Source organism: Salvelinus namaycush, chromosome 4 (genome assembly GCF_016432855.1).
Source record: "Salvelinus namaycush isolate Seneca chromosome 4, SaNama_1.0, whole genome shotgun sequence".
Lineage (NCBI taxonomy): Eukaryota > Metazoa > Chordata > Actinopteri > Salmoniformes > Salmonidae > Salvelinus > Salvelinus namaycush.
Genome location: NC_052310.1, coordinates 72,928,122 through 72,954,637, shown reverse-complemented (window position 1 = coordinate 72,954,637; position 26,516 = coordinate 72,928,122). Strand labels below are relative to the sequence as shown.

General features: G+C 43.3%; 1 protein-coding gene across 1 annotated transcript in view; it reads right to left on the bottom strand.

Moving 5' to 3' along the window:
• Positions 1 to 16,141: 16,141 nt before the first annotated feature.
• Positions 16,142 to 26,516, bottom strand: part of LOC120046806 (beta-1,3-N-acetylglucosaminyltransferase radical fringe-like) — a 62,020-nt gene continuing 51,645 nt past the window's right edge. Inside the window, exons 4-9 of the mRNA XM_038992321.1 lie at positions 24,947 to 25,049; positions 20,856 to 21,009; positions 20,629 to 20,714; positions 18,138 to 18,303; positions 17,947 to 18,032; positions 16,142 to 17,669 (exon numbers count right to left, since the gene is read on the bottom strand). Of these exons, the coding sequence (XP_038848249.1) occupies positions 17,603 to 17,669; positions 17,947 to 18,032; positions 18,138 to 18,303; positions 20,629 to 20,714; positions 20,856 to 21,009; positions 24,947 to 25,049 (662 nt within the window). The 3' untranslated portion in view covers positions 16,142 to 17,602. The remainder of the gene's footprint in view (positions 17,670 to 17,946; positions 18,033 to 18,137; positions 18,304 to 20,628; positions 20,715 to 20,855; positions 21,010 to 24,946; positions 25,050 to 26,516) is intronic.

Here is a 26,516-nt window from a genome sequence, read left to right as displayed (position 1 = left end):
GATGCAGTGCCTTATACCGCTGCACCACTCGGGAGCACTGACGTAACTGATGCAAACAGTAAAATAAAACATTTAAATAATAAGAACACCTTATGCAACAACGGGGACTGTGAAGCAACACAAATGTAGGCACAGACTAATGCATACACACACACACGGTAACATACGCACTACACACACATGTACACATATATTTTGTACTGTAGATATGTGGTAGAGGTGGAGTAGGGGCCTGAGGGCACACAGTGTGTTGTGAAATCTGTGAATGTATTGTAATGTTTTTAAAATTGTATAACCTGCCTTAATTTTGCTGGTCCCCAGGAAGAGGGGGCCTTAGCAGCAGCTAATGGGGATCCATAATAAATACAAATACTTCAGCATCACTCAGTAGCATGCATACAGCTCCTCTCAGTGCATAGTAAGTAATGCCTAACTTGGCTCACTAGTACTATGTAGTATCACACTCAGATATACATAACAGCTGCGCCATCAATTGGCTTGGCGACATTTCGTAACATCTTCCTTTACCCAACAAATGAAGATAACTCCTCCTTGACTTATAAACAGGAGATCTGGGGTTAGACCCTTGCCTGTGAAAATATTACACTGGTAACAAAAACATATAAAGTGACAAGAACAAGTATGTGAACCCTTTGGAAGTACCTGGATTTCTGCATAAATTGGTCATAAAATTTGATCGGTACTTCATCTAGGTCACAACAATCAACAAACAGTCTGCTTAAACTAATAACACACAAACACAAATTATTTTTTTCATGTTTTTATTTATTTAACACGTAAACATTCACAGTGCAGGGTGGGAAAAGTATGTGAACCCTTGGATTTAATAACTGGTTGACCCTACTTTGGCAGCAATAACCTCAACCAAACTTTTTCTGTAGTTGCGGATCAGACTTGCACAACGGTCAGGAGGAATTTTGGACCATTCCTCTTATAAACTGTTTCAGTTCAGCAATATTCTTGGGATGTCTGGTGTGAACCGCTCTCTTGAGATCATGCCACAGCATCTCAATCGGGTTGAGGTCAGGACTGACTGGCGTATTTCCTTCTGTTGTATCCGTTCTGTTGTTGATTTACTTCTGTGTTTTGGGTTGTTGTCCTGTTGCATCACCCAACTTTTGTTGAGCTTCAATTGGCAGACAGATAGCCTAACATTCTCCTGCAAAATGTCTTGATAAACTTGGGAATTCATTTTTCCGTCAATGATAGCAAGCTGTCCAGGCCCTGAACAGCAAAGTGTCTGGAGTATCTCACACGCGGCCTGACATTTGTCCTGGTTCTGGTGTGTCTCAGAGTTATATTTTCAGGCAGTGGGGCTGCTTCCATATCAGCAGCGTGTTGTTCACCACCTGCCTGGAGGGCAGGTTCGGTCCATGGTCCCCAGTCATCCTCAATGTTTGTTTGGTAGTCGTTCGAGGGGATCCTGAGTTGTTTAGTCACTGGATGAATGTCTTTTCTGTTTCTGCTGTATTTTTTACTGTTCACTAGTACTTCATACGACCGGTCACTGAGTTGATCATTGCATATGCCCAGCGTCCAAGTGCTGGTTGAGTTGTTGGGTGGAGAAGAACCCTTACTGTTTGTTCTTGGGTGATGTTGGGCATGTCACAGGCATGTGTGTCATAGTGGTGTTTTGCTGTCAGCCCTTTGGCTTGTTTTCTTGGAATTACATGGGGTTTGAGCAGTTTCTTCATGGTGGGTAGGATTGTGTGCATCTGGACATGAGTCACTGTACAGGAGAACTGTTAAGTCCCTCTGTTGGAGTATTCCGCAATGCCAACACTGCTTTCCATGGGTCTTCACCATCCATCGCAGCCTTTTTTAGGAGCGTTTTGGCAATTTTCACCACTGATTCCGCTTTTCAATTGCTTCGGCTGTGATACGGTGATGACGTCACTTGTTTAAAGTCCCACTCATCAGCAAATTGTTCAGTCCATTCTGGAGGATTGGCCATTATCAGAAACAACAGTGTGGACAACGCCATGTCTGCTGAACTGCTTATTGCAGCATTCAATGATGGTGTCTGATGTGGTGTCAGTCAGCTCGTCGAGCTCCCAGTAGTCTGAGTAATAATCGACCATGATGAGGTAGTTGCTTTTGTTGACTGTAAGTAAATCCATCCCGATCTTGGACCATGGGAGGGGAAGGATTTAGTGGGGGACGAGTGTCACCTTTTGTTGTCTCTTCTGGATGGAGTTGCATGTTGCACATATGCTGATAAAGACCTTTATGTCCTCCATAATCAATGGCCAAAAAATAGCATTCTGAGACCGGCCTCTATGCCTGAGTGGCCAGAGTGTGTTTTGTGTAGAAAGTCAGCACGTAACATGTTAGGGATGAAGACCCTGTTTCCTTTCTGTGGTGAGCACCTCTTTGTACGTCCAAAAATCTTTCAGTGTGTGACTCACAGCCTGTTTGGTTCCAGGCCAGCCGTTGTTGATTTGTGAGTACAAAGCCTGAAACAGTGGGTCCCTGGAACAGTGTGCTTTGATTGACTCCATTGTCTTAGTTGAGATGTTGACATCACTGGTGTGATCCACTTGTTCCAGGTCTGTTGTGGCTAGACTCATAGTGTAGACCGTGGCTGGTGTTTGCATTTGTCTGTGCTCTGTGGTTGATTGAGCTGTACTGGACAGGAAGTCAGCTACAGGTAGTTTTTGCCTTGTTTGTATTGCACGTGGTGTTGGTATCTTTGTAGCCTTAGCAACATTCTCTGCAGTCGCTTGGGTGCTGTGAGTAGGGATTTCTTAAAGATTGTCTCATGCGGTTTGTGGTCGCTGTGTATTGTGATGAACTCTCTGCCATGCAGGTACTGGTCAAACTTATCACATGCAAAATTGGAGAGATATTCTTTCTCAATCTGTGCATATTTTTGTTCTGTCTGAGTCAATGTTCTGAAGGCAAATGCAACAGGTTGTCCTTTCTGTCGAAGGGCTGCGCCCAAAACTGTATCACTGGCATCACACTGCAGTATTACTGCATCATTCACTGGGTGTTGTGTGACTAACTGTTTGGTAGTCTCAACTGCTGCGTCATGCTGTGGTAGCCATGTTGATTCAATGTCCTTGTCAGTCTTCTAAGCGGCTCACACACATCAGATAGGCGGGGCATGAAATTTGCAGGACGGTGTACCCATGTTCCGAATGGCTGTTATTTTCTCTGGGTCAGGGCAAAGGCCCTCTGTTGTGAGAAGATGACCCATGTATGTCACACTAGGTAGCTTTAACCAGAATTTATTTTTGTTCAGCTTCAGGTAGACATCTCTTGCTCTCTGAAGGAGCGCTGTGAGGTTTCTATCATGATCTGCCATCGCTTCTTTGTGTGTGTCACCACATCTATAGGGTAGAATGTCACACTGTTTGCACTGGTGTTCTCCAGCTGCTGGCTTGATTCCAAATGGCATTCTCAGCCATCTATACCTCCCTACAGGTGTCCAGAAATGTTTTAGATAGCTGCTCACTTAATCAAGTTTGAGTTGTCAATATCCATCTTTGGCATCGAGTACTGAGAATACTTTTGCGTTGGACCCTGTCTGAGTCTGTAATACCGACATGTTTCAAGCAACATGCTGCTACTTAATTATTTGTTACTTTTATTTCTTATTCTTTTTTGGGGTATTTCTGTCTTAAAACAGCATTGTTGGTTAAGGGCTTGTAAGTAAGCATTTCACTGTAAGGTCTACCTGTTGTGTTCGGCGTATGTGACAAATTTAATTTGATTTGATATCTCTGGTAGAATCTCTTCTATTGTGGGCATCCCCATAGCGACCGTACGTACATATCCCAACCAGAAGCCATGGATTACAGGTAACATCCGCACTGAGCTAAAGGCTAGAGCTGCCGCTTTCAAAGAGCGGGACACTTGTAAGAAATCCCGCTATAGCCTCAGACGAACAATCAAACAGGTGAAGTGTCAATACAGGACTAAGATTGAATCCTACTACTCCAGCTCTGACGCTCGTCGGATGTGGTAGGGCTTGCAAGGGAAACCCAGCAGCAAGCTTCCCAGTGATGTGAGCCTACCAGACGAGCTAAACATATTTTATGCTCACTTTGAGGCAAGCAACACTGAAGCATGCATAACAGCACCAACTATTCAGGACGACTCCATGATAACGCTCTCCGAAGCCTTTGTAAGACCTTTAAACTGCTCAACATTCACAAGGCCGCAGAGCCAGACGAATTACCAATGCGTGTACTCAGAGCATGCGCGGACCATACTTTCTACTTCCGGCGCCGACCAAGATGGCCGCCTCGCTTCGCGTTCCTTGGAAAATATGCAGTATTTTGTTTTTTTATGTGTTATTCCTTACATTGGTACCCCAGGTAATCTTAGGTTTCATTACATACAGTCGGGAGGAACTACTGAATATAAGAGCAACGTCAACTCACCATCGTTCCAACCAGGAATATGACTTTCCCGAAACGGATCCAGTGTTTTGCCTTCCACCCAATACAACGGATCTGATCCCAGCCGGCGACCCTATGCGACGCCGTAAAAGGGGCAAACGTAGCGGTCTCCTGGTCAGGCTTCGGAGACGGGCACATCGCGCTCCACTCCCTAGCATACTACTCGCCAATGTCCAGTCTCTTGACAATAAGGTTGATGAAATCCGAGCACGGGTAACATTCCAGAGGGACATCAGAGATTGTAACGTTCTCTGCTTCACGGAAACATGGCTAACTCAAGAGACGCTAACGGAGTCGGTGCAGCCAGCTGGTTTCTTCACGCATCGCGCCGACAGAAACATACATCTTTCTGGTAAGAAGAGGGGCGGGGGGGTATGCCTTATGATTAACGAGACGTGGTGTGATCATAACAACATACAGGAACTCAAGTCATTCTGTTCACCTGATCTAGAACTCCTCACAATCAAATGTCGACCGCATTATCTACCAAGGGAATTCTCTTCGATTATAATCACAGCCGTATATATCCCCCCCCCCCCCCCCCCCAGCAGACACAACGATGGCCCTGAACGAACTTTATCTGACTCTTTGTAAACTGGAAACCACACACCCTGAGGCTGCATTCATCGTAGCTGGGGATTTTAACAAGGCCAATCTGAAAACAAAACTCCCTAAATTCTATCAGCATATCGATTGTGCTACCAGGGCTGGTAAAACCTTGGATCATTGTTATACTAATTTCCGCGACGCATATAAGGCCCTCCCCCGCCCTCCTTTCGGAAAAGCTGACCACGACTCCATTTTGTTGCTTCCAGCCTACAAACAGAAACTAAAACAACAAGCTCCCTCGCTCAGGTCTGTTCAACGCTGGTCTGACCAATCTGATTCCACGCTTCAAGACTGCTTCGATCACGCGGATTGGAATATGTTCCGCATTGCGTCCAACAACAACATTGACGAATATGCTGATTCGGTGAGCGAGTTCATTAGAAAGTGCATTGACGATGTCGTACCCACAGCAACGATTAAAACATTCCCAAACCAGAAACCGTGGATTGACGGCAGCATTCGCGTGAAACTGAAAGCGCGAACCACTGCTTTTAACCAGAGCAAGGTGACCGGAAACATGACCGAATACAAACAGTGTAGCTATTCTCTCCGCAAGGCAATCAAACTAGCTAAGTCCCAGTACAGAGACAAAATTGAGTCGCAATTCAACAGCTCAGACACAAGAGGTATGTGGCAGGGTCTACAGTCAATCACGGATTACAAAAAGAAAACCAGCCCCGTCGCGGACCAGGATGTCTTGCTCCCAGACAGGCTTAATAACTTTTTTGCTCGCTTTGAGGACAATACAGTGCCACTGACACGGCCCGCTACCAAAACCTGCGGGCTCTCCTTCACTGCAGCCGAGGTGAGTAAAACATTTAAACGTGTTAACCCTCGCAAGGCTGCAGGCCCAGACGGCATTCCCAGCCGCGTCCTCAGAGCATGCGCAGACCAGCTGGCTGGTGTGTTTACGGACATATTCAATCAATCCTTATCCCAGTCTGCTGTTCCCACATGCTTCAAGAGGGCAACCATTGTTCCTGTTCCCAAGAAAGCTAAGGTAACTGAGCTAAACGACTACCGCCCCGTAGCACTCACTTCCGTCATCATGAAGTGCTTTGAGAGACTAGTCAAGGACCATATCACCTCCACCCTACCGGACACCCTAGACCCACTCCAATTTGCTTACCGACCCAATAGGTCCACAGACGACGCAATCGCAACCACACTGCACACTGCCCTAACCCATCTGGACAAGAGGAATACCTATGTGAGAATGCTGTTCATCGACTACAGCTCAGCATTTAACACCATAGTACCCTCCAAACTCGTCATCAAGCTCGAGACCCTGGATCTCGACCCCGCCCTGTGCAACTGGGTCCTGGACTTCCTGACGGGCCGCCCCCAGGTGGTGAGGGTAGGTAACAACATCTCCACCCCGCTGATCCTCAACACTGGGGCCCCACAAGGGTGCGTTCTGAGCCCTCTCCTGTACTCCCTGTTCACCCACGACTGCGTGGCCATGCACGCCTCCAACTCAATCATCAAGTTTGCGGATGACACTACAGTGGTAGGCTTGATTACCAACAACGACGAGACGGCCTACAGGGAGGAGGTGAGGGCCCTCGGAGTGTGGTGTCAGGAAAATAACCTCACACTCAACGTCAACAAAACAAAGGAGATGATTGTGGACTTCAGGAAACAGCAGAGGGAGCACCCCCCTATCCACATCGACGGGTCAGTAGTGGAGAAGGTGGAAAGTTTTAAGTTCCTCGGTGTACACATCACGGACAAACTGAATTGGTCCATCCACACAGACAGCGTTGTGAAGAAGGCGCAGCAGCGCCTCTTCAACCTCAGGAGGCTGAAGAAATTCGGCTTGTCACCAAAAGCACTCACAAACTTCTACAGATGCACAATCGAGAGCATCCTGTCGGGCTGTATCACCGCCTGGTACGGCAACTGCTCCGCCCACAACCGTAAGGCTCTCCAGAGGGTAGTGAGGTCTGCACAACGCATCACCGGGGGCAAACTACCTGCCCTCCAGGACACCTACACCACCCGATGTCACAGGAAGGCCATAAAGATCATCAAGGACAACAACCACCCAAGCCACTGCCTGTTCACCCCGCTATCATCCAGAAGGCGAGGTCAGTACAGGTGCATCAAAGCAGGGACCGAGAGACTGAAAAACAGCTTCTATCTCAAGGCCATCAGACTGTTAAACAGCCACCACTAACATTTAGCGGCCGCTGCCAACATACTGACTCAACTCCAGCCACTTTAATAATGGGAATTGATGGAAATTATGTAAAAATGTACCACTAGCCACTTTAAACAATGCCACTTAATATAATGTTTACATACCCTACATTACTCATCTCATATGTATATGTATATACTGTACTCTATATCATCTACTGCATCTTGCCATCTTTATGTAATACATGTATCACTAGCCACTTTAAACTATGCCACTTTATGTTTACATACCCTACATTACTCATCTCATATGTATATACTGTACTCTATACCATCTACTGCATCTTGCCTATGCCGTTCTGTACCATCACTCATTCATATATCTTTATGTACATATTCTTTATCCCTTTACACTTGTGTGTATAAGGTAGTAGTTGTGGAATTGTTAGGTTAGATTACTTGTTGGTTATTACTGCATTGTCGGAACTAGAAGCACAAGCATTTCGCTACACTCGCATTAACATCTGCTAACCATGTGTATGTGACAAATAAAATTTGATTTGATTTGATTTGACCAACTTACAAGTGTCTTCACTGACACTTTCAACCTCTCCCTGACCAAGTCTGCAATACCTAAATGTTTCAAGCAGACCACCATAGACCCAGTGCCCAAGAATACGAAGGTAACCTGCCTAAATGACTACGCCCCGTAGTACTCAAGTTGGTAGCCATGAAGTGCTTTGAAAGGCTGGTCATGGCTCAAATCAACACCATCATCCCGGAAACCCTCGACCCACTCCAATTCTTATACCGCCCCAACAGATTCACAGATGACGCAATCACAATCGCACTCCATACTGCCCTTTCCCACCTGGACAAAAGGAACACCTATGTGAGAACGTTGTTCATTGACTACAGCTCAGCGTTCAACACCATAGTGCCCACAAAGCTCATCACTAAGCTAAGGACCCTGGGACTAAACACCACCCTCTGCAACTGGATCATGGACTTCCTGACGGGCCACCACTAGGTGGTAAGGGTAGGCAACAACACATCTGGCACGCTGATCCTCAACAACGGGGCCCTTCAGGGGTGCATGCTGAGTTCCCTCCTGTACTCCCTGTTCACCCACGACTGCGTGGCCAAGCATGACTCCAATACCATCATTAAGTTTGTTGACGATACAACAGTGGTACAACCTGATCACCGACAACGATGAGACAGCTCATAGGGAGGAGGTCAGAGATCTGGCAGTGTGGTGCCAGGACAACAACCTCTCCCTCAATATGAGCAAGACAAAGGAGATGATTGTGGACAACAGGAAAAGGAGGGCCGAACAGGCCCCCATTAACATCTATGGGGCTATAGTGGAGCGGGTCGAGATTTTCAAGTTCCTTGGTGGCCACATCACCAACAAACTATCATGGTCCAAAAACATCAAGACAATCGTGAAGAGGGCATGACTTCCTGCCATCCAGCACCTACAGTTGAAGTCGGAAGTTTACATCTTCAGTTTTTCACACTTCCTGACATTTAATCCTGGTAAAAATTCCCTGTCTTAGGTCGGTTAGGATCACCACTTTATTTTAAGAATGTTAAATGTCAGAATAATAGTAGAGAGAATTATTTATTTCAGCTTTTATTTATTTCAGCACATTCCCAGTGGGTCAGAAGTTTACATACACTCAATTCGTATTTGGTAGCATTGCCTTTAAATTGTTTAACTTGGGTCAAACGTTTTGGGTAGCCTTCCACAAGCTTCCCACAATAAGTTGGGGGAGTTTTGGCCCATTCCTCCTGACAGAGCTGGTGTAACTGAGTCAGGTTTGTAGGCCTCTCCACGCTTTTTCAGTTCTGCCCACAAATTTTCTATAGGATTGAGGTCAGGCTTTGTGATGGCCACTCCAATACCTTGACTTTGTTGTCCTTAAGCCATTTTGCCACAATTTTGGAAGTATGCATGGGGTCATTGTCCATTTGGAAGACACATTTGCGACCAAGCTTTAACTTCCTGATTGATGTCTTGAGATGTTGCTTCAATACATCCGCATAATGTTCCTACCTCATGATGCCATTTATTTTGTGACGTGCACCAGTCCCTACTGCAGCAAAGCACCCCCACAACATAATGCTGCCACCCCCGTGCTTCACGGTGGGGATGGTGTTCTTCGACTTGCAAGCCTCTCCCTTTTTCCTCCAAACATAACGATGGTCATTATGGCCAAACAGTTCTATTTTTTTTTTTTTTTGGCTTAATCAGCTTAATATTGCGGAAAGAATGTTGCTTCCAATGTAATTGTCTGCATCATTTCCAATCCCCCATATTTTTTGGGGTAAATATATATATATCCATACACGTATGCATACATGTACACATATATACATACACATACCTATATAGACATACATACTTTTTAAAAGAATATACCTTTATTATTATTCCCCGCAAACCCTACCACCGATCCTCCAATTGGAGTAAACTGATAAACACTTCTGCTTTTACCTTCAATTTATACATCTTATACACATTTTACAGACACAGTCTACTTTATAATAGTTCTCTCTTGTTTGTTCTTAGTCCTTTCTCTATTTCTGTTGTCCATCCAGTTTGATTTCCACTTGTAACTGTGCTATTTCACAAAAGCTCCGCACCTATACACATTTCACAGATCCCGTATGCCCTACATTGTTTATCTTGTTATTAGTCCCACCCTTCAGCTCCACTCAACCCTTCCCATCTATCTTCCAACATCATCCATTTCGGATTTTTATTTGCCATATATTTTTCAACTGTGCTGTGATGCTTCACAAAAGATTTGAACCTTCCTATCCTCATAGCTTCTACAGATTGTAAATTAAAAATAAATATTTTTGCTAAAATAATTATTATATTATTGATTGATTGACTATGGCTTTTCAAATCCGCCCAGTATTGCTATCTGTAGCGTTTGTTCTAGGCAAATGTTGCAATTCTTCAGCCATTCCTGGACCTGTGACCAAAAACGAGCTACATATGGACAATACCAAAATAAATGATCTAATGACTCTGCCTCCTCACAGCAGAATCTGCAGAGCTGGGAAGATTGTATCCCCCATATATATAACATTCTATTAGTTGCAAGAATTTTGTACAGTAATTTAAATTGAAAAATTCGAAGTTTTGAATCCGGCATTGTTTTGCGGATCAATTCATAAACCATGTGCCATGGAATGGGTACATCGAAAATCTCTTCCCAACTATTTTGCAATTTATATGGCACAGCTGTCAGTTTTTTGGTCCTTAAATGAAATTGGTATATGTTTTTATTTATCACACTTTTCTTTAACCATTTATGTTCTTTAATATAGGGCCGACATACAAGTTCCTTACTTTTTTCGCCTTCTACTTGCCTCTTCCATTTTTGTGGTAATGCTGCAATTAATTGGTTGTCATTTTGGGTAGAGCAGACATTTCCATATGTCTGTGTTAGCTGCATGTGTGACATAACTCCACCAGTCCTATTTAGATATGCCGATAGTGGACAACCTTGTTTTACTCCTCTAGATAGTTTAAAACTTTCTGAGATGTAGCCATTATTTACTATTTTACACCTAGGGTTACTATACATCATTTTAACCCATTTTATAAGAGATTCCCCAAAATTGAAATATTCTAGGCATTTATACATAAACTCCAGTCGTACTTTATCAAAAGCCTTTTCAAAATCAGCTATGAAAACCAGGCCTGGTGTCCCCGATATTTCAGAGTGTTCTATTGTTTCCAGTACTTGCCTTATATTATCTCCAATGTATCGTCCATGTAAAAAACCTGTCTGATTAGGATGAATAATATCTGACAAAACTTTTTTTTATTCTATGCGCCAAGCATTTTGCTAGGATTTTTGCATCACAACACTGAAGTGTAAGAAGTCTCCAATTTTTTAAATGGACTGGATCTTTATATATACCACTTGGGTCCTGTTTCAGTAATAATGATATCAGACCTTCTTGTTGCGTGTCTGATAATCTACCATTTATATAGGAGTGGTTAAAACAAGCTAATAATGGTCCTTTGAGTATATATAAAAAAAGTTTTGTATACTTCCACTGGTATGCCATCCAGCCCTGGAGTTTTCCCATCCTTAAAGGCCCCAATTGCATCAAGCAGTTCCTCCTCTGTAATTTGGCCTTCACATGAGTCTTTCTGTACAGATGTTAAACTTCCTTCAGTTTATTATTATTAGGGGAAAAAAACATACAACTAGTTTCAGTTAGTGGAGATGGAGGAGCCTGAAACGAAATCATATTCTTAAAGTACTTTACTTCCTCTTTCAAAATATAATTTGGTGAATCGTGCGTTACTCCATCATTTGTAACAAGTTTTAATACCTTTTTTTTGGTAGCATTTCTATATTGAAGATTGAAAAAGAATTTGGTGCATTTTTCCCCATATTCCATCCAGTTCGCTTTATTTTTATAATATATTACACTGGATCTTTCTTGAATAAGTTCCTCCATTTCTTTTTTTTCCCTCTAACTTATTCTGTGCCTCTATGGTACAGTTTTTATTGCTATCTAACTGTACTGTTAGTCCTTCAATTTCCTTTGTTAATATGGACTCTTTTGATCTAAATTGCTTTTGTTTTATAGATGAGTACTGAATTGCATGGCCTCTAAAGGCACACTTAAAAGTGTCCCATACAATATGGGGATCTGCTGTACCTATGTTATGTCTAAAAAATTCAGTTATAAATTCTTCTGTCCTAGTTCTAAACAATTTATCATCTAGTAGGCTTTGATTAAATTTCCAATATCCTCGCCCACGTGGAAATTCTGTAAGAGTAATATATATGCCAATTATGTGATGGTCCGACCGCATTCTGTCCCCTATCAACACTTTATTAACTTTTGGTGCCAGAGAGAATGGTATAAGAAAGTAGTCAAGGCGACTAGCTTGATTAAGTCTCTGCCATGTATATCTCACTAGGTCAGGGTATTTAAGTCTCCATATATCCACTAATTCCAATATATCCATGACATTCATGATTTCCTTAAGTGCCTGAGGGTGATAGTTTGTAGTGTGATTTCCTTTCTGGTCCATAGAGGTATTTAAGACCGTATTAAAACCTCCCACTATAATAATAGAGTCTAGTGTTGCTTGTAGTTGATAAATTCTTATATATATTTTCAAAGAAGAATCATCATTATTCGGACCGTATAGGTTAATAAGCCATATCTGTTTATTGTCCAATAACATATGTAAAATAATCCATCTACCTTGAGGATCTGTTTGGACAATTTGCACATTTGGATCAAAATTATTGTTAATTAAAACCATCACCCCTTTTGAATTTCTTTGCCCATGGGAGAAATATACACTGCTCAAAAAAATAAAGGGAACACTTAAACAACACAATGTAACTCCAAGTCAATCACACTTCTGTGAAATCAAACTGTCCACTTAGGAAGGAACACTGATTGACAATAAATTTCACATGCTGTTGTGCAAATGGAATAGACAAAAGGTGGAAATTATAGGCAATTAGCAAGACGCCCCCAATAAAGGAGTGGTTCTGCAGGTGGTGACCACAGACCACTTCCTATGCTTCCTGGCTGATGTTTTGGTCACTTTTGAATGCTGGCGGTGCTTTCACTCTAGTGGTAGCATGAGACGGAGTCTACAACCCACACAAGTGGCTCAGATAGTGCAGCTCATCCAGGATGGCACATCAATGCGAGCTGTGGCAAGAAGGTTTACTGTGTCTGTCAGCGTAGTGTCCAGAGCATGGAGGCGCTACCAGGAGACAGGCCAGTACATCAGGAGACGTGGAGGAGGCCGTAGGAGGGCAACAACCCAGCAGCAGGACCGCTACCTCCGCCTTTGTGCAAGGAGGAGCACTGCCAGAGCCCTGCAAAATGACCTCCAGCAGGCCACAAATGTGCATGTGTCAGCATATGGTCTCACAAGGGGTCTGAGGATCTCATCTCGGTACCTAATGGCAGTCAGGCTACCTCTGGCGAGCACATGGAGGGCTGTGCGGCCCCACAAAGAAATGCCAACCCACACCATGACTGACCCACCGCCAAACCGGTCATGCTGGAGGATGTTGCAGGCAGCAGAACGTTCTCCACGGCATCTCCCGACTCTGTCATGTCTGTCACATGTGCTCATGTGCTCAGTGTGAACCTGCTTTCATCTGTGAAGAGCACAGGGCGCCAGTGGCGAATTTGCCAATTTTGGTGTTCTCTGGCAAATGCCAAACGTCCTGCACGGTGTTGGGCTGTAAGCACAACCCCCACCTGTGGACGTCGGGCCCTCATACCACCCTCATGTAGTCTGTTTCTGACCGTTTGAGCAGACACATGCACATTTGTGGCCTGCTGGAGGTCATTTTGCAGGGCTCTGGCAGTGCTCCTCCTTGCACAAAGGCGGAGGTAGCGGTCCTGCTGCTGGGTTGTTGCCCTCCTACGGCCTCCTCCACGTCTCCTGATGTACTGGCCTGTCTCCTGGTAGCGCTTCCATGCTCTGGACACTACGCTGACAGACACAGCAAACCTTCTTGCCACAGCTCGCATTGATGTGCCATCCTGGATGAGCTGCACTACCTGAGCCACTTGTGTGGGTTGTAGACTCCGTCTCATGCTACCACTAGAGTGAAAGCACCGCCAGCATTCAAAAGTGACCAAAACATCAGCCAGGAAGCATAGGAACTGAGAAGTGGTCTGTGGTCACCACCTGCAGAACCACTCCTTTATTGGGGGTGTCTTGCTAATTGCCTATAATTTCCACCTTTTGTCTATTCCATTTGCACAACAGCATGTGAAATTTATTGTCAATCACTGTTGCTTCCTAAGTGGACAGTTTGATTTCACAGAAGTGTGATTGACTTGGAGTTACATTGTGTTGTTTAAGTGTTCCCTTTATTTTTTTGAGCAGTGTATATCTTTAGTGCATATGACAAGCCTGTCATGAACTAGTTCCTCTTGTAATGCGCAAAACTCACATCTGCTAGCTTCCTCAGATTTGCAATGTACTGCTCTGATGTTTCACACTGACTTTGTTGACAAGCATTACATCACGTTCCTGGATGGCTCAAACTGTTTCTGTAGCGCCTCTATCATTTTTACCAGGTCAGTTTCTCTGCTTCAGGCATATGAAGATGCCGCTGTAAGAGATGTCATTCCTTTCCCATCACAGTTAGCAGAGTTACTATGCATACTTTGTATTCCTTTTTGTCCAGACTGGCAGCTATCTCATAGTTTTCCCATTGCGCTGGAAAGAATGTCCAGTTATTGTATGTATCGCCTTTCATGTCCATAGGCTCTGGTATTGGAATTACTGGGTAAGCCACTGTTGTCGTTATAATTTTTTTGTAGCTGGTTAGCTAGTTGGCACGTCCCTTTCTACTGTGCATTTATCCCTGTGTTGTTTTGATATTTTGATTCGTCAAGGATATACCTATGTGGTTCTGACACCATGTGTTGTATGGTGTTTAGTCTATACAAGAGCAAGGTAATGTTGATTATGAAGTCTTTACTTCAGCATCACTCTGTAGCATGCATACAGCTCCACTCAGTGCATAGTAAGTAATGCTTAACTTGGCTCACTAGTACTATGTAGTATCACACTCAGATATACATAACAGCAGCGACATCTCGTAAGAAAATGCAGACAGATCATTTGTTTGTTCAACATGGGATCTTTTTTTTCTGTAAAATTAATTATGTGAGAAATGGTGGTGGAAACGCATTAATGTGCAAATATTGATATACTAACCATCATAACAAAGTACATTTGGGAGTCACAAAATTATATGCTGTTTACTAAACACTGTTTAGTCCAAGTTAGACTCTATAGAACGCAACATTTTTTTGTGAGAAAACCATCAGTAGAAAATGCAATAGAAGCCCATTTCACTTGTATTTGTTATTCGGTACATGTGTAACTGCAAAATGTCTTTTTATGTGCACTACCTCATCACGCACAAACTTTTCCCCGCAGCAAGTCAATTTGATGGAAACATCTCTGGTGGGAAAATGTACATATTTCTTTATGCCGATTTTAGAATATTCACATGAAAATCTGTCGTCAATTGGATGGAAACATAGCTCGTGAGAGAGAAATTACTACCCCAGTGCATAAAGCAATTATCTCAGAGTAATCGTCCCACTCTGCTGAAAATGAGGTTGGATTGATGGCAGCTTGTGATAGGGTAAAGTGGAGTGTGAAGTAATCAGGCATAAATCTAATGCCATCTGGACCCTTATGTTCCAGTCAAACATTACATAGGCCTCAATGCATTAACTCAGTTTTTCCCAACTCCAGTTCTCAAGAACCCCCAACAGCACACATTTTTGTTGTGGCCCTGGACAAACACACTTGAATCCCTCAATGAGTTGAATCAAGTTTCAGTGTCGCATGCACAAGTACAGTGAAATGCCTTTCTTTCAAGCGCTAAACCCAACAATGCAGTAATTAATACATGTAATACAAAAAATTACATAAGGTAAAACAAAAACACAATAAAAAAAAAGAACACGAGAAAGTAAGTAAGTATACTATATACAGGGTCAGTTCCAGTAGCATATTTACAATGTGCAGGGATACTGCAGTGATAGAGGTAGATATGTATAGAGGTAAGGCTTGATGGTTAGTTGACAAGTGGAATCAGGTGTTTGTCAGGGCTACAATGTGAATGTGTACTGTTGGGGAGTTGGGAAACACTGGATTAGCTCACTGACAAACTTCATGGGCCAAGCACATGTTATTCCAAAGGGTGAGAACCAAGCTGATTATGCTACCTCAAACAGATCTGCCTCTTTCATTAGTATTTTCTGTAATAAGAACAGTAAGTACACCAGCATTGTTCCACTGTCCTGTTGTACATCACCGTGTATGTACTTGAGATTGTCTTAATAATTATGATAAAAACATGAATCTGAAGCAAAGGGACGAGAGAGTAGTGGTGTTGTTTTGTAATGCTGCAAAACATGCTTTATTCAACACAAAACAATACATCAACGGTAAAAAGGAGGACAGAAGAAGAGGAAAAATCCCATCCTGACTGGAGTCAGACTCTTATCTCCCTCTCTGACACTGACCTGCAGCGGGGAAAGAGATTCTGGTTTTGGATTCTAGTGTTTTTGTGCAAAAAGGGAGAGCGTGAGCCATCAGGAAAAGACATGTACTTCCAGCTCAAGCTCACACATTACAACACTACCGTAACTTTTAATACACAGAAATATTATACACAGGAATTGAGATGAGTGCAAAACGTGTCTTTTTGACAGAGAAATAACTTGTAACATGCATTGTGGGAAACACTTAGAGGCAACAACAAATATCTAATGAATGATCTTTAAGATAGTGTGCTCATGATCAGAGTCTGTTTTGGTTACTGCAAGGCTGTGTGTGTGTGTGGTGCACACATTTTTATTCATACAGTACTATCACAGTTTCATTCCTTTAAAACATTTGTCATGTGCATTTCCAAAGTCTAGTTGACTGAAACATAAGGCACTGGCATCATCTTTGGCTATAAGATGTTGAAATCATTCTGACTGAGTAGTTAGGTTGCACACACACATGTACAGACACCAGTTTGAAACCTCTTCTGGTAAGAAATGAACTTCAGGACATGAGGGGCACAACAAGGGTTGTCTGTAAAGTGAAACTGATGTCAGTATGCTGCTAACACTATGGCTTCCTCCACTGTCCCCATACCAGGGGACTAGTGATCCTGTGCTCGCAAACACACGTTTGACCTATACAAAATGATCATTTCAAGCAAGCTGTGGAGTGAGCTTACGCTACGTTCTTGACTCCGTTAAACAGTCACAAACGGCTCTCAGGCATTACTTAATGTAACACTGATATCAGAAATTCACCTCTGATGATTTCTGGTCATGAGCCCTCATAATAAAACACCAGTCCAGTACATTTTTGGGACCTAAAAGCAAATACATTTACATTTCACCATGTTCAGCATCTTAAGGTACCTTTTCAACAGTCATTTAAATACATTAATACTTCTTCAAAGACATCTCTGGACCACAATAGTATGTTTGGGATTCAAAGCTACAACAAAAGCAATGAGTGGTGAAACATCGCTACGGCAACAGCCAACAGCAGCAACTTCCTGCGTTGAGTGGAGGGTGCAGTAGTGATAAGAAAGAGTAGTGGGTGTTTCTTCATCATCCCACCATGACCAAAGTGATCCTCGCTCCAGTTACCTAATCTTGTCTCGCCTCATGTCCGCTCAAAGACCCACAGACGTCTAGCCATTTGATCTGAGTGTAGTGGTTCTGTAGGGTTAGCCTGGGTGCCAGTGAACCTGTTTGGCCTTGTCATTATTTTGCCATGGCAATGATATAGCTAGCATACACAGGGACACCAGTCAACCAGGCAGGTAGGAAGTATTGTAGATATGCTATACTGGCCATCAATGGTGACCCTTACTAGGACACCAGCCAGTCTCTGGGTAGAGGAGGCAGTGGACAGTCTTAAATCTAGAGAGAGTGACAGAGAGGGCAGACGGAGGGAGAGAGGAGAGATGGAGGCAGAAAGTGATTGAGGGAGAGAGATATTGAGGGGAGGGAGAAAGAGAGAGAGAGGGCAGATGGAAGTAGAGAGAGGGGATACGGAGGGGGAGAGAGAGGGGATGACCATTTACATGTCACTCACAATTCAGCAGAGGTTAAGCAAACCAGTGTCATGTAATTTTCTAGTGCCAGACAATGTTGGGTAAATGTTGGATGGATGTTGGGAGAATGTTTGTCTGTTTACCGTGAGGGGTCCTCCACCAGAGAGAAGGCTCCTCCAATGCTGATCACATTCTTCCTGTTCTCAAAACCCCCGTAGCTCAAAGTGACCTAGACACACACACACAGTTTTTCTTTGATGGCTGAAAACAATTGGGAGCTGTTGTATTTCTTTCTCTCTCTGTCTCCCTCTATTTCTCTCCTCCCCACCCCTACCTGCTCCAGCACGGTGTCTGTGGGAAGCCTCTGCAGGTTCTCCAGGTGGGAGTGGAAGAGGTGTGTGTGTGTCAGTGTCACCTCCAGCAGCGCCTCGATGATGTAACCCATGGTGCAGTCGTCAGGGAGACGGATCTTCTCCGCCGTGCTGATGAAGTTGCCCAGACTGGAGGGAGGAGGAGGAGAGAGGATGAGAGGATAAGAAAGGAGAGAGAAAAAGAGGGAGGGAAGAGGTAGTGAGTGAACTGCTCAAAACAGTTTGGCGTAATAGCTTAAAGGAAAGATTCCCCCATTTTGAATGTTCTCATATTTGTGTATCTCTGAGTGATGTTCTATCGATTCCCGAGGTCTTTTCATGTGTACTGTATCTACAGTATATGTAGCAATGGTTTTAACAACAATTCTAATGAATGCAACAGTTGGAAACTACCCAACAGGGGGGTAAAAAATATGACAAAACCAGGTATACCGAGAAAGAGGCTTTGGAGGAAATATTTTGTGAGTCAGACACAGATGCTGAGGGCGACCTGGACCAAGATTACTGACTCGGCTGAGAAAAATGTTTTCTAGAAGGATTGGATTCTGTTTTAGATCTGTAAGTAAAGGCCCATTATCAGCAACCATCACTCCTGTGTTCCAATGGCACGTTGTGTTAGCTAATCCAAGTTTATAATTTTAAAAGGCTAATTTATCATTAGAAAACCCTTTTGCAATTATGTTAGCACAGCTGAAAACTGTTGTTCTGATTAAAGAAGCAATACAACTGGCCTTCTTTAGACTAGTTGAATATCTGGAGCATCAGCATTTGTAGGTTCGATTACAGGCTCAAAATGGCAAGAAACAAAGACCTTTCTTCTGAAACTCATCAGTCTATTCTTGTTCTGAGAAAGGAAGGCTATTCCATGCGAGAAATTGCCAAGAAACTGAAGATCTCGTACAACGCTGTGTACTACTCCCTTCACAGAACAGCACAAACTGGCTCTGACCAGAATAGAAAGAGGAATGGGAGGCCCCGGTGCACAACTGAGCAAGAGGACAAGTACATTAGAGTGTCTAGTTTGAGAAACAGATGCCTCAAGTCCTCAACTGGCAGCTTCATAAATAGTACCCACAAAACACCAGTCTCAATGTCAACAGTGAAGAGGCGACTCCGGGATGCTGGCCTTCTAGGCTGCTAAAAGTTGGATATATTCTGTGTAACCAAATTCTCATGGCCTTTGTTACTTTGTTTCTAAAGTTAGGCTACCTGTGTCCCACTGTTTGCTTTGTATAGGCTAGTATATTGCTTTTACATAACAGTAATGTTGTTTTGTTGTGGTCTGCTCTTTGGTGTTTTGAACTGTATGTATAGCCTACACACAGTATAGGCCTATGTAACTGTGTCCTGTTTGTGCAATATAATTCAAATTAGTTTTCCACTAGGAGGCAGGGGAGTACTGTGCCCACCCACTGGGGAGCCAGTCCCTGCCAGGCCCACCCAAACAAATTGAGCAAAAACAACATATTATTGATGGCTGAAAACAAAAATACTACTCAGCCTTGCCCCCCCCACCCACTATTTGCATTGTGTCTGCGTGTGTTTCACACCTCTGTGTGAGCCACTTTCCAGACAGTGTCCAAATAATCTTATTCATTATGATCTAAAAAGCTAAACTTCTCCTAGATCAGCACTACTACTCTGCGATGCTTTGTGGACAGAGGTTGCTGCACTCACCTGGCCAGTTGTGAAGGGCCAGTCTACAACCCCCCTGGCCTGCTATGTCCAGTGGGGAGGGGAGCCTAGTGACGAAGTTAGACATTTAGAGATAGTCTCTGAGAGAGGGCTGTGAGATGCCAAAAGTCAACAGCAGGGAATGTGTAACACAGTTTAGGCTGGGTGTTATCTTTCAGTATATTGCTTTTATATTAGAATAATGCAGTTTTGTAAAATTTGTCACCTGCATTATTGATACTATTATATTCCTGTATTTTATTCCCCACAGAGAGGATGATGTTTGGGAGGTTGAAAGGACACTTGGATGTTCCCTGGATGTCCCCTGACACCACCACAATGTTTGGAAGAAGTTGATATTGTAGAAATGTTGTTTTTATACCTCTTACTAAAACATCTGTAAAATTATAGTTGTTGTTTCTATCAATCACATTTGTTTCCCAGAAGTGTTTGACTTGTTGTGGAAGGCATCTGATGAGTTTCCAACTCTATTCAATCATTTACTTACAGCTTGTCCATGAAAGATTACATAAAAAAACACTAAAAAAACATACTTTGTGTGTGATCTGAACTGTGCCATTCCTATGTTCTGACCATGTCCTTATCAGGTGTGATACCAAGTTCAATGCATGTCCTTATTTAACTGCTCATCAGTTACTTTTGGGTGTGTCTATTTAGGCGGAAATCTACATTTTTGCCTTTACATTTAATGAACCTTTAACAGCCACAATAATATGTGCATCTGAAGAACATTGAAAACGTTGAACTGTTAAAACTCACCTAGCCCATGGACTCATCTTGAGGGCCAGACCACGACTGATACAGAACCCTGCTCCTCCTGTAGCAAACCAGAACTTCACTGACACCTGGAAGAAAACAAGGGTCAGAGAGAATGAGAGGGTTAGAGAGAACGAGAGAGGGTTAGAGACAGGAAGGGAGGTATAGACAGAACGACAGATGGAAGGGATGGAGAAAGAGACAAACAGACTGACACTGGATGTACTCACAGATCCGTCACTCTTGACCCTCTCTGCGGCCTCTATGGGGTGGTCGAGGCTGGGCCGGCCCAGGTAAACATCCTGCGTGTGGTGGTAGGAGGACAGCAGCTTCAGCAGACTGGGTACAATCACATAGTTATCATCATCCATATGGCAGAACCACCTGGGGGGTAGATGCAAGCTATTACATAAACAGTTATAAAGTGTTACTGAGAAGTTGTTAACATCACAACAGTGATGATGTTCATCAAGTAACAAATACAGGACATGGGACTGGAAGAAATGTGTCCATTTTTTCAAATAATGCCTGTAATTGGCAGAGGTATGTGGAAACATATAGTCCTATTCATCTGTTGACCTCCTTAACCAACCACACAGAGAATCTAAGATATACACTACATGACCAAAAGTATGTGGACACCTGTTTGTCGAACATCTCATTGCAAAATCATGGGCATTAATATGGTTAGTCCCCCCTTTGCTTCTATAACAGCCTCCACTCTTCTGGAAAGGCTTTCCATTAGATTTTAAAACATTGCTGCGAGGACTTCCATTCAGCCAAAAGACCATTAGAGCACTGATGTTGGGCGAATAGGCCTGGCTCACAGTCAGTGTTACAATTCATCCTAAAGGTGTTTGACGGGGTTGAGGTCAGGGCTCTGTGCGGGCCAGTAAAGTTCTTCCACATCTATTTGTATGGACCTTGCTTTGTGTGCGGAGGCATTGTCATGCTGAAACAGGAAAGGGCCTTCCCAAAATGTTGTCACAAAGTTGGAAGAACAGAATCGTCTAGAATGTCATTGTATGCTATAGAGTTAACATTTCCCTTCACTGGAACTAAGGGGCCCGAACCATGAAAATCAGCCCCAGACCATTATTCCCCCTCCACCAAACTCTACAGTTGGCAATATGCATTTGGGCAGGTAGTGTTCTCCTGTCATCCGCCAAACCCAGTTTCCACTGCTCCAGAGTCCAATGGCGTCAAGCTTTACACCACTCCAACCAACGCTTGGCATTGCGCATGGTGAACTTAGGCTTGTGTGCAGCTGCTCGGCCATGGAAACCCATTTCATGAAGCTGCCAACAAACAATTCTTGTGCTGACGTTTCTTCCAGAAGCAGTTTGGTACTCAGTAGAGTGTTGCAACTGAGGACAGACTAATTTAATGCGCTAAGCACTTGGCGGTCCTGTTCTGTGAGCTTGTGTGGCCTACCACTTTGCGGCTGAGCCATTGTTGCTCCTAGACGTTTCCACTTCACAAACAGCACTTACAGTTGACCGGGGCAGCTCTAGCAGGGCAGAAATTTGACGAACTGACTTGTTAGAAAGGTGGAATCCTATGACTGTGCCATGTTGAAAATCACTGAGCTCTTCAGTACGGCCATTCTACTGCCAATGTTTGTCAATGGAGATTGCATGGCTGTGTGCTACATTTTAAACACCTGTCAGCAACGGGTGTGGCTGAAATATCAGAATCCACTCATTTGAATGGGTGTCCACATACTTTTCTATATACAGTACCAGTCAAAGGTTTGGACACACCTACTCATTCAAGGGTTTTTCTATATTTTAACTATTTTGTACAGTGTAGAATAATAGTGAAGACAAAACCCTATTAAATAACATAAATGAAATCATGTAGTAACCAAAAAAGTGTTAAACAAATCAAAATATATTTTATATTTGAGATTCTTCAAAAGTAGCCACCCTTTGCCTTGATGACAGCTTTAGACACTCTCGGCATTCTCTCAACCAGCTTCACCTGAAATGCTTTTCCAACAGTCTTGGAGTTCCCACATTTGATTTGATATGCTGAGGACTTGGCTGCTTTTCCTTCACTCTGCGGTCCAACTCATCCCAAACCATCTCAATTGGGTTGAGGTGATTGTGGAGGCCAGGTCATCTGATGCAGTGCTCCATCACTCTCCTTCTTGGTCAAATAGCCCTTACACAGCCTGGAGGTGTGTTGGGTCATTGTCATGTTGAAAAACAAATGATAGTCCCACTAAGCGCAAACCAGATGGGATGGCGTGTCGCTGCAGAATGCTGTGGTAGCCATGGTGGTTAAGTGTGCCTTGAATTCTAAATACATCACAGACAGTGTCACCAGCAAAGCACCCCCACACCACCTCCTCCATGCTTCACGATGGGAACCACACATGTGGAGATCATCCGTTTACCTACTCTGCATCTCACAAAGACACGGCGGTTGGACCCAAAAATCTCACATTTGGACTCATCAGACCAAAGGACAGATTTCCACCGGTCTAATGTCCATTGCTCGTGTTTCTTGGCACAAGCACGTCTCTTATTATTATTGGTGTCCTTTAGTAGTGGTTTCTTTGCAGCAATTCAAACATGAAGGCCTGATTCACATACTCTCCTCTGAACAGTTGATGTTGAGATGTGTCTGTTACTTGAACTCTGTGAAGCATTTATTTGAGCTGCAATTTCTGAGGCTGGTAACTCTAATGAACTTATCCTCTGCAGCAGAGGTAACTCTGGGTCTTCCTTTCCTGTGGCAGTCTTCATGAGAGCCAGTTCCATCATAGCGCTTGATGGTTTTTATGATTGCACTTGAAGAAACTTTCAAATTTGCTAAAATTTTGCAGATTGACTGACCTTCATGTCTTAAAGTAATGATGGACTGTAATTTCTCTTTGCTTATTTGAGCTGTTCTTGCCATAATATAGACTTGGTATTTTACCAAATAGGGCTATCGTCTGTATTCCAACCCTACCTCGTCACAAAACAACGCATTAAGAAGTAAAGAAAATCCACAAATTAATTTTTATCAAGGCCCACCTGTTAATTGAAATGCATTCCAGGTGACTACCTCATAAAGCTGGTTGAGAGAATGCCAAGAGTGGGCAAAGCTGTCATCAAGGCAAAGTGTGGCTACTTTGAAGAAATATATTTTGATTTGCTTAACACTTTTTTTAGTTACTACATGATTCCATATGTGTTATTTTATAGTTCTGATGTCTTCACTATTATTATACAATAGAAAATAGTCAAAATAAAGAAAAACCCTGGAATGAGTAGGTGTGTCCAAACTCAAAATAGGCCTTTTCTCAACACTAAAGAAAGAGACGTATTTCTTTACAGAAGACAGGCAGTCTCCTGAATCTGGAGGGGCTCAGTTCTCTTGACAAAGGCAGGCGTTTCCCAATACCAAATCATTTCTGGGTAACAATGTGATTACTGTGATTGTTTTCAATTAAAATCGTCAAAAGGAAACAAGAATGGCTTCTTACCAAGGAGCCATTTCTCAAGCAAGAATGTTGCTAGGACTGTCTAGAAGTGGAGAGGAAAACTAAAAACAAGCTGTTATTGGCGGCAGGTAGCCTAGTGGTTAGAGCGTTGGGCCAGTAACCGAAAGGTTGCTAGATCGAATCCCCGAGCTGACAAGGTAAAAATCTTTTTACAAGGTAAAAACCCTGAACAAGGGGGCCGTCATTGTAAATAAGAATTTGTTCTTAACTGACTTGCCTAGTTAAATAAAGGTTAAATAAATAAATAAAAATAAATTGGCAGAGAGCTTTGGAACTCTTTTCATTGGTCTATTAACTAATTCACTGCCTGGAATGTCACCAGTCAGGCCAAAACTCCATCCCTCCAAAACAAGCTGAAACTTCAGGTGATCATTTCAAACAGCTCATCATTTTACAATTCAACAGTATTATTCCAACCTCATAGTATGGAAATACAATAAATATAAAACACAGGAAAATCATGTTTTGACTGCACTGGGCTTTAAACACAAAGCAAGTGGGACTTCTTCAGGTCTCTGATCAAGGCAGGAGTAAACATTAACTTCTTCTGAATTGGCTTCTTATTGGCCAATTATAATATATGACTTAATCTATAGTTAAGTTCTTAGCATGTAATGTGATGGGGAATAACAGGTGTAGCAGACATGGCTACAGACATGGTCACGTGATGAGGTAGCCTCGCCTGCGAGATCAAAATCAGTGTCAGCCCAAAGGGGCATTTCCTCTTGGTGTTATGGTCAAGATGTGGGTTTCTCCCATGGGAGACCTGGGTTCAAATCCCACCGGTTACACAGGCAGTAAGGTAAAGTGTGACTGAACACTCACTTCCTCTGTGACTCGATGAACTTGTCGTATTCCACAGACATCTTACAGCACAGGGCCTGCCGCGTGTGTGCTGCTGAACAGTTGGTGTTGATGACGTTAGCCCCTGATAGAGAGAATAAGAAAGGGTGTTGATGACGTTAGCCCCTGATAGAGAGAATAAGAAAGGGTGTTGATGACGTTAGCCCCTGATAGAGAGAATAAGAAAGGGTGTTGATGACGTTAGCCCCTGATAGAGAGAATAAGAAAGGGTGTTGATGACGTTAGCCCCTGATAGAGAGAATAAGAAAGGGTGTTGATGACGTTAGCCCCTGATAGAGAGAATAAGAAAGGGTGTTGATGACGTTAGCCCCTGATAGAGAGAATAAGAAAGGGTGTTGATGACGTTAGCCCCTGATAGAGAGAATAAGAAAGGGTGTTGATGACGTTAGCCCCTGATAGAGAGAATAAGAAAGGGTGTTGATGACGTTAGCCCCTGATAGAGAGAATAAGAAAGGGTGTTGATGACGTTAGCCCCTGATAGAGAGAATAAGAAAGGGTGTTGATGACGTTAGCCCCTGATAGAGAGAATAAGAAAGGGTGTTGATGACGTTAGCCCCTGATAGAGAGAATAAGAAAGGGTGTTGATGACGTTAGCCCCTGATAGAGAGAAAGGGTGTTGATGACGTTAGCCCCTGATAGAGAGAATAAGAAAGGGTGTTGATGACGTTAGCCCCTGATAGAGAGAATAAGAAAGGGTGTTGATGACGTTAGCCCCTGATAGAGAGAATAAGAAAGGGTGTTGATGACGTTAGCCCCTGATAGAGAGAATAAGAAAGGGTGTTGATGACGTTAGCCCCTGATAGAGAGAATAAGAAAGGGTGTTGATGACGTTAGCCCCTGATAGAGAGAATAAGAAAGGGTGTTGATGACGTTAGCCCCTGATAGAGAGAATAAGAAAGGGTGTTGATGACGTTAGCCCCTGATAGAGAGAATAAGAAAGGGTGTTGATGACGTTAGCCCCTGATAGAGAGAATAAGAAAGGGTGTTGATGACGTTAGCCCCTGATAGAGAGAATAAGAAAGGGTGTTGATGACGTTAGCCCCTGATAGAGAGAATAAGAAAGGGTGTTGATGACGTTAGCCCCTGATAGAGAGAAAGGGTGTTGATGACGTTAGCCCCTGATAGAGAGAAAGGGTGTTGATGACGTTAGCCCCTGATAGAGAGAAAGGGTGTTGATGACGTTAGCCCCTGATAGAGAGAAAGGGTGTTGATGACGTTAGCCCCTGATAGAGAGAAAGGGTGTTGATGACGTTAGCCCCTGATAGAGAGAAAGGGTGTTGATGACGTTAGCCCCTGATAGAGAGAAAGGGTGTTGATGACGTTAGCCCCTGATAGAGAGAAAGGGTGTTGATGACGTTAGCCCCTGATAGAGAGAAAGGGTGTTGATGACGTTAGCCCCTGATAGAGAGAAAGGGTGTTGATGACGTTAGCCCCTGATAGAGAGAAAGGGTGTTGATGACGTTAGCCCCTGATAGAGAGAAAGGGTGTTGATGACGTTAGCCCCTGATAGAGAGAAAGGGTGTTGATGACG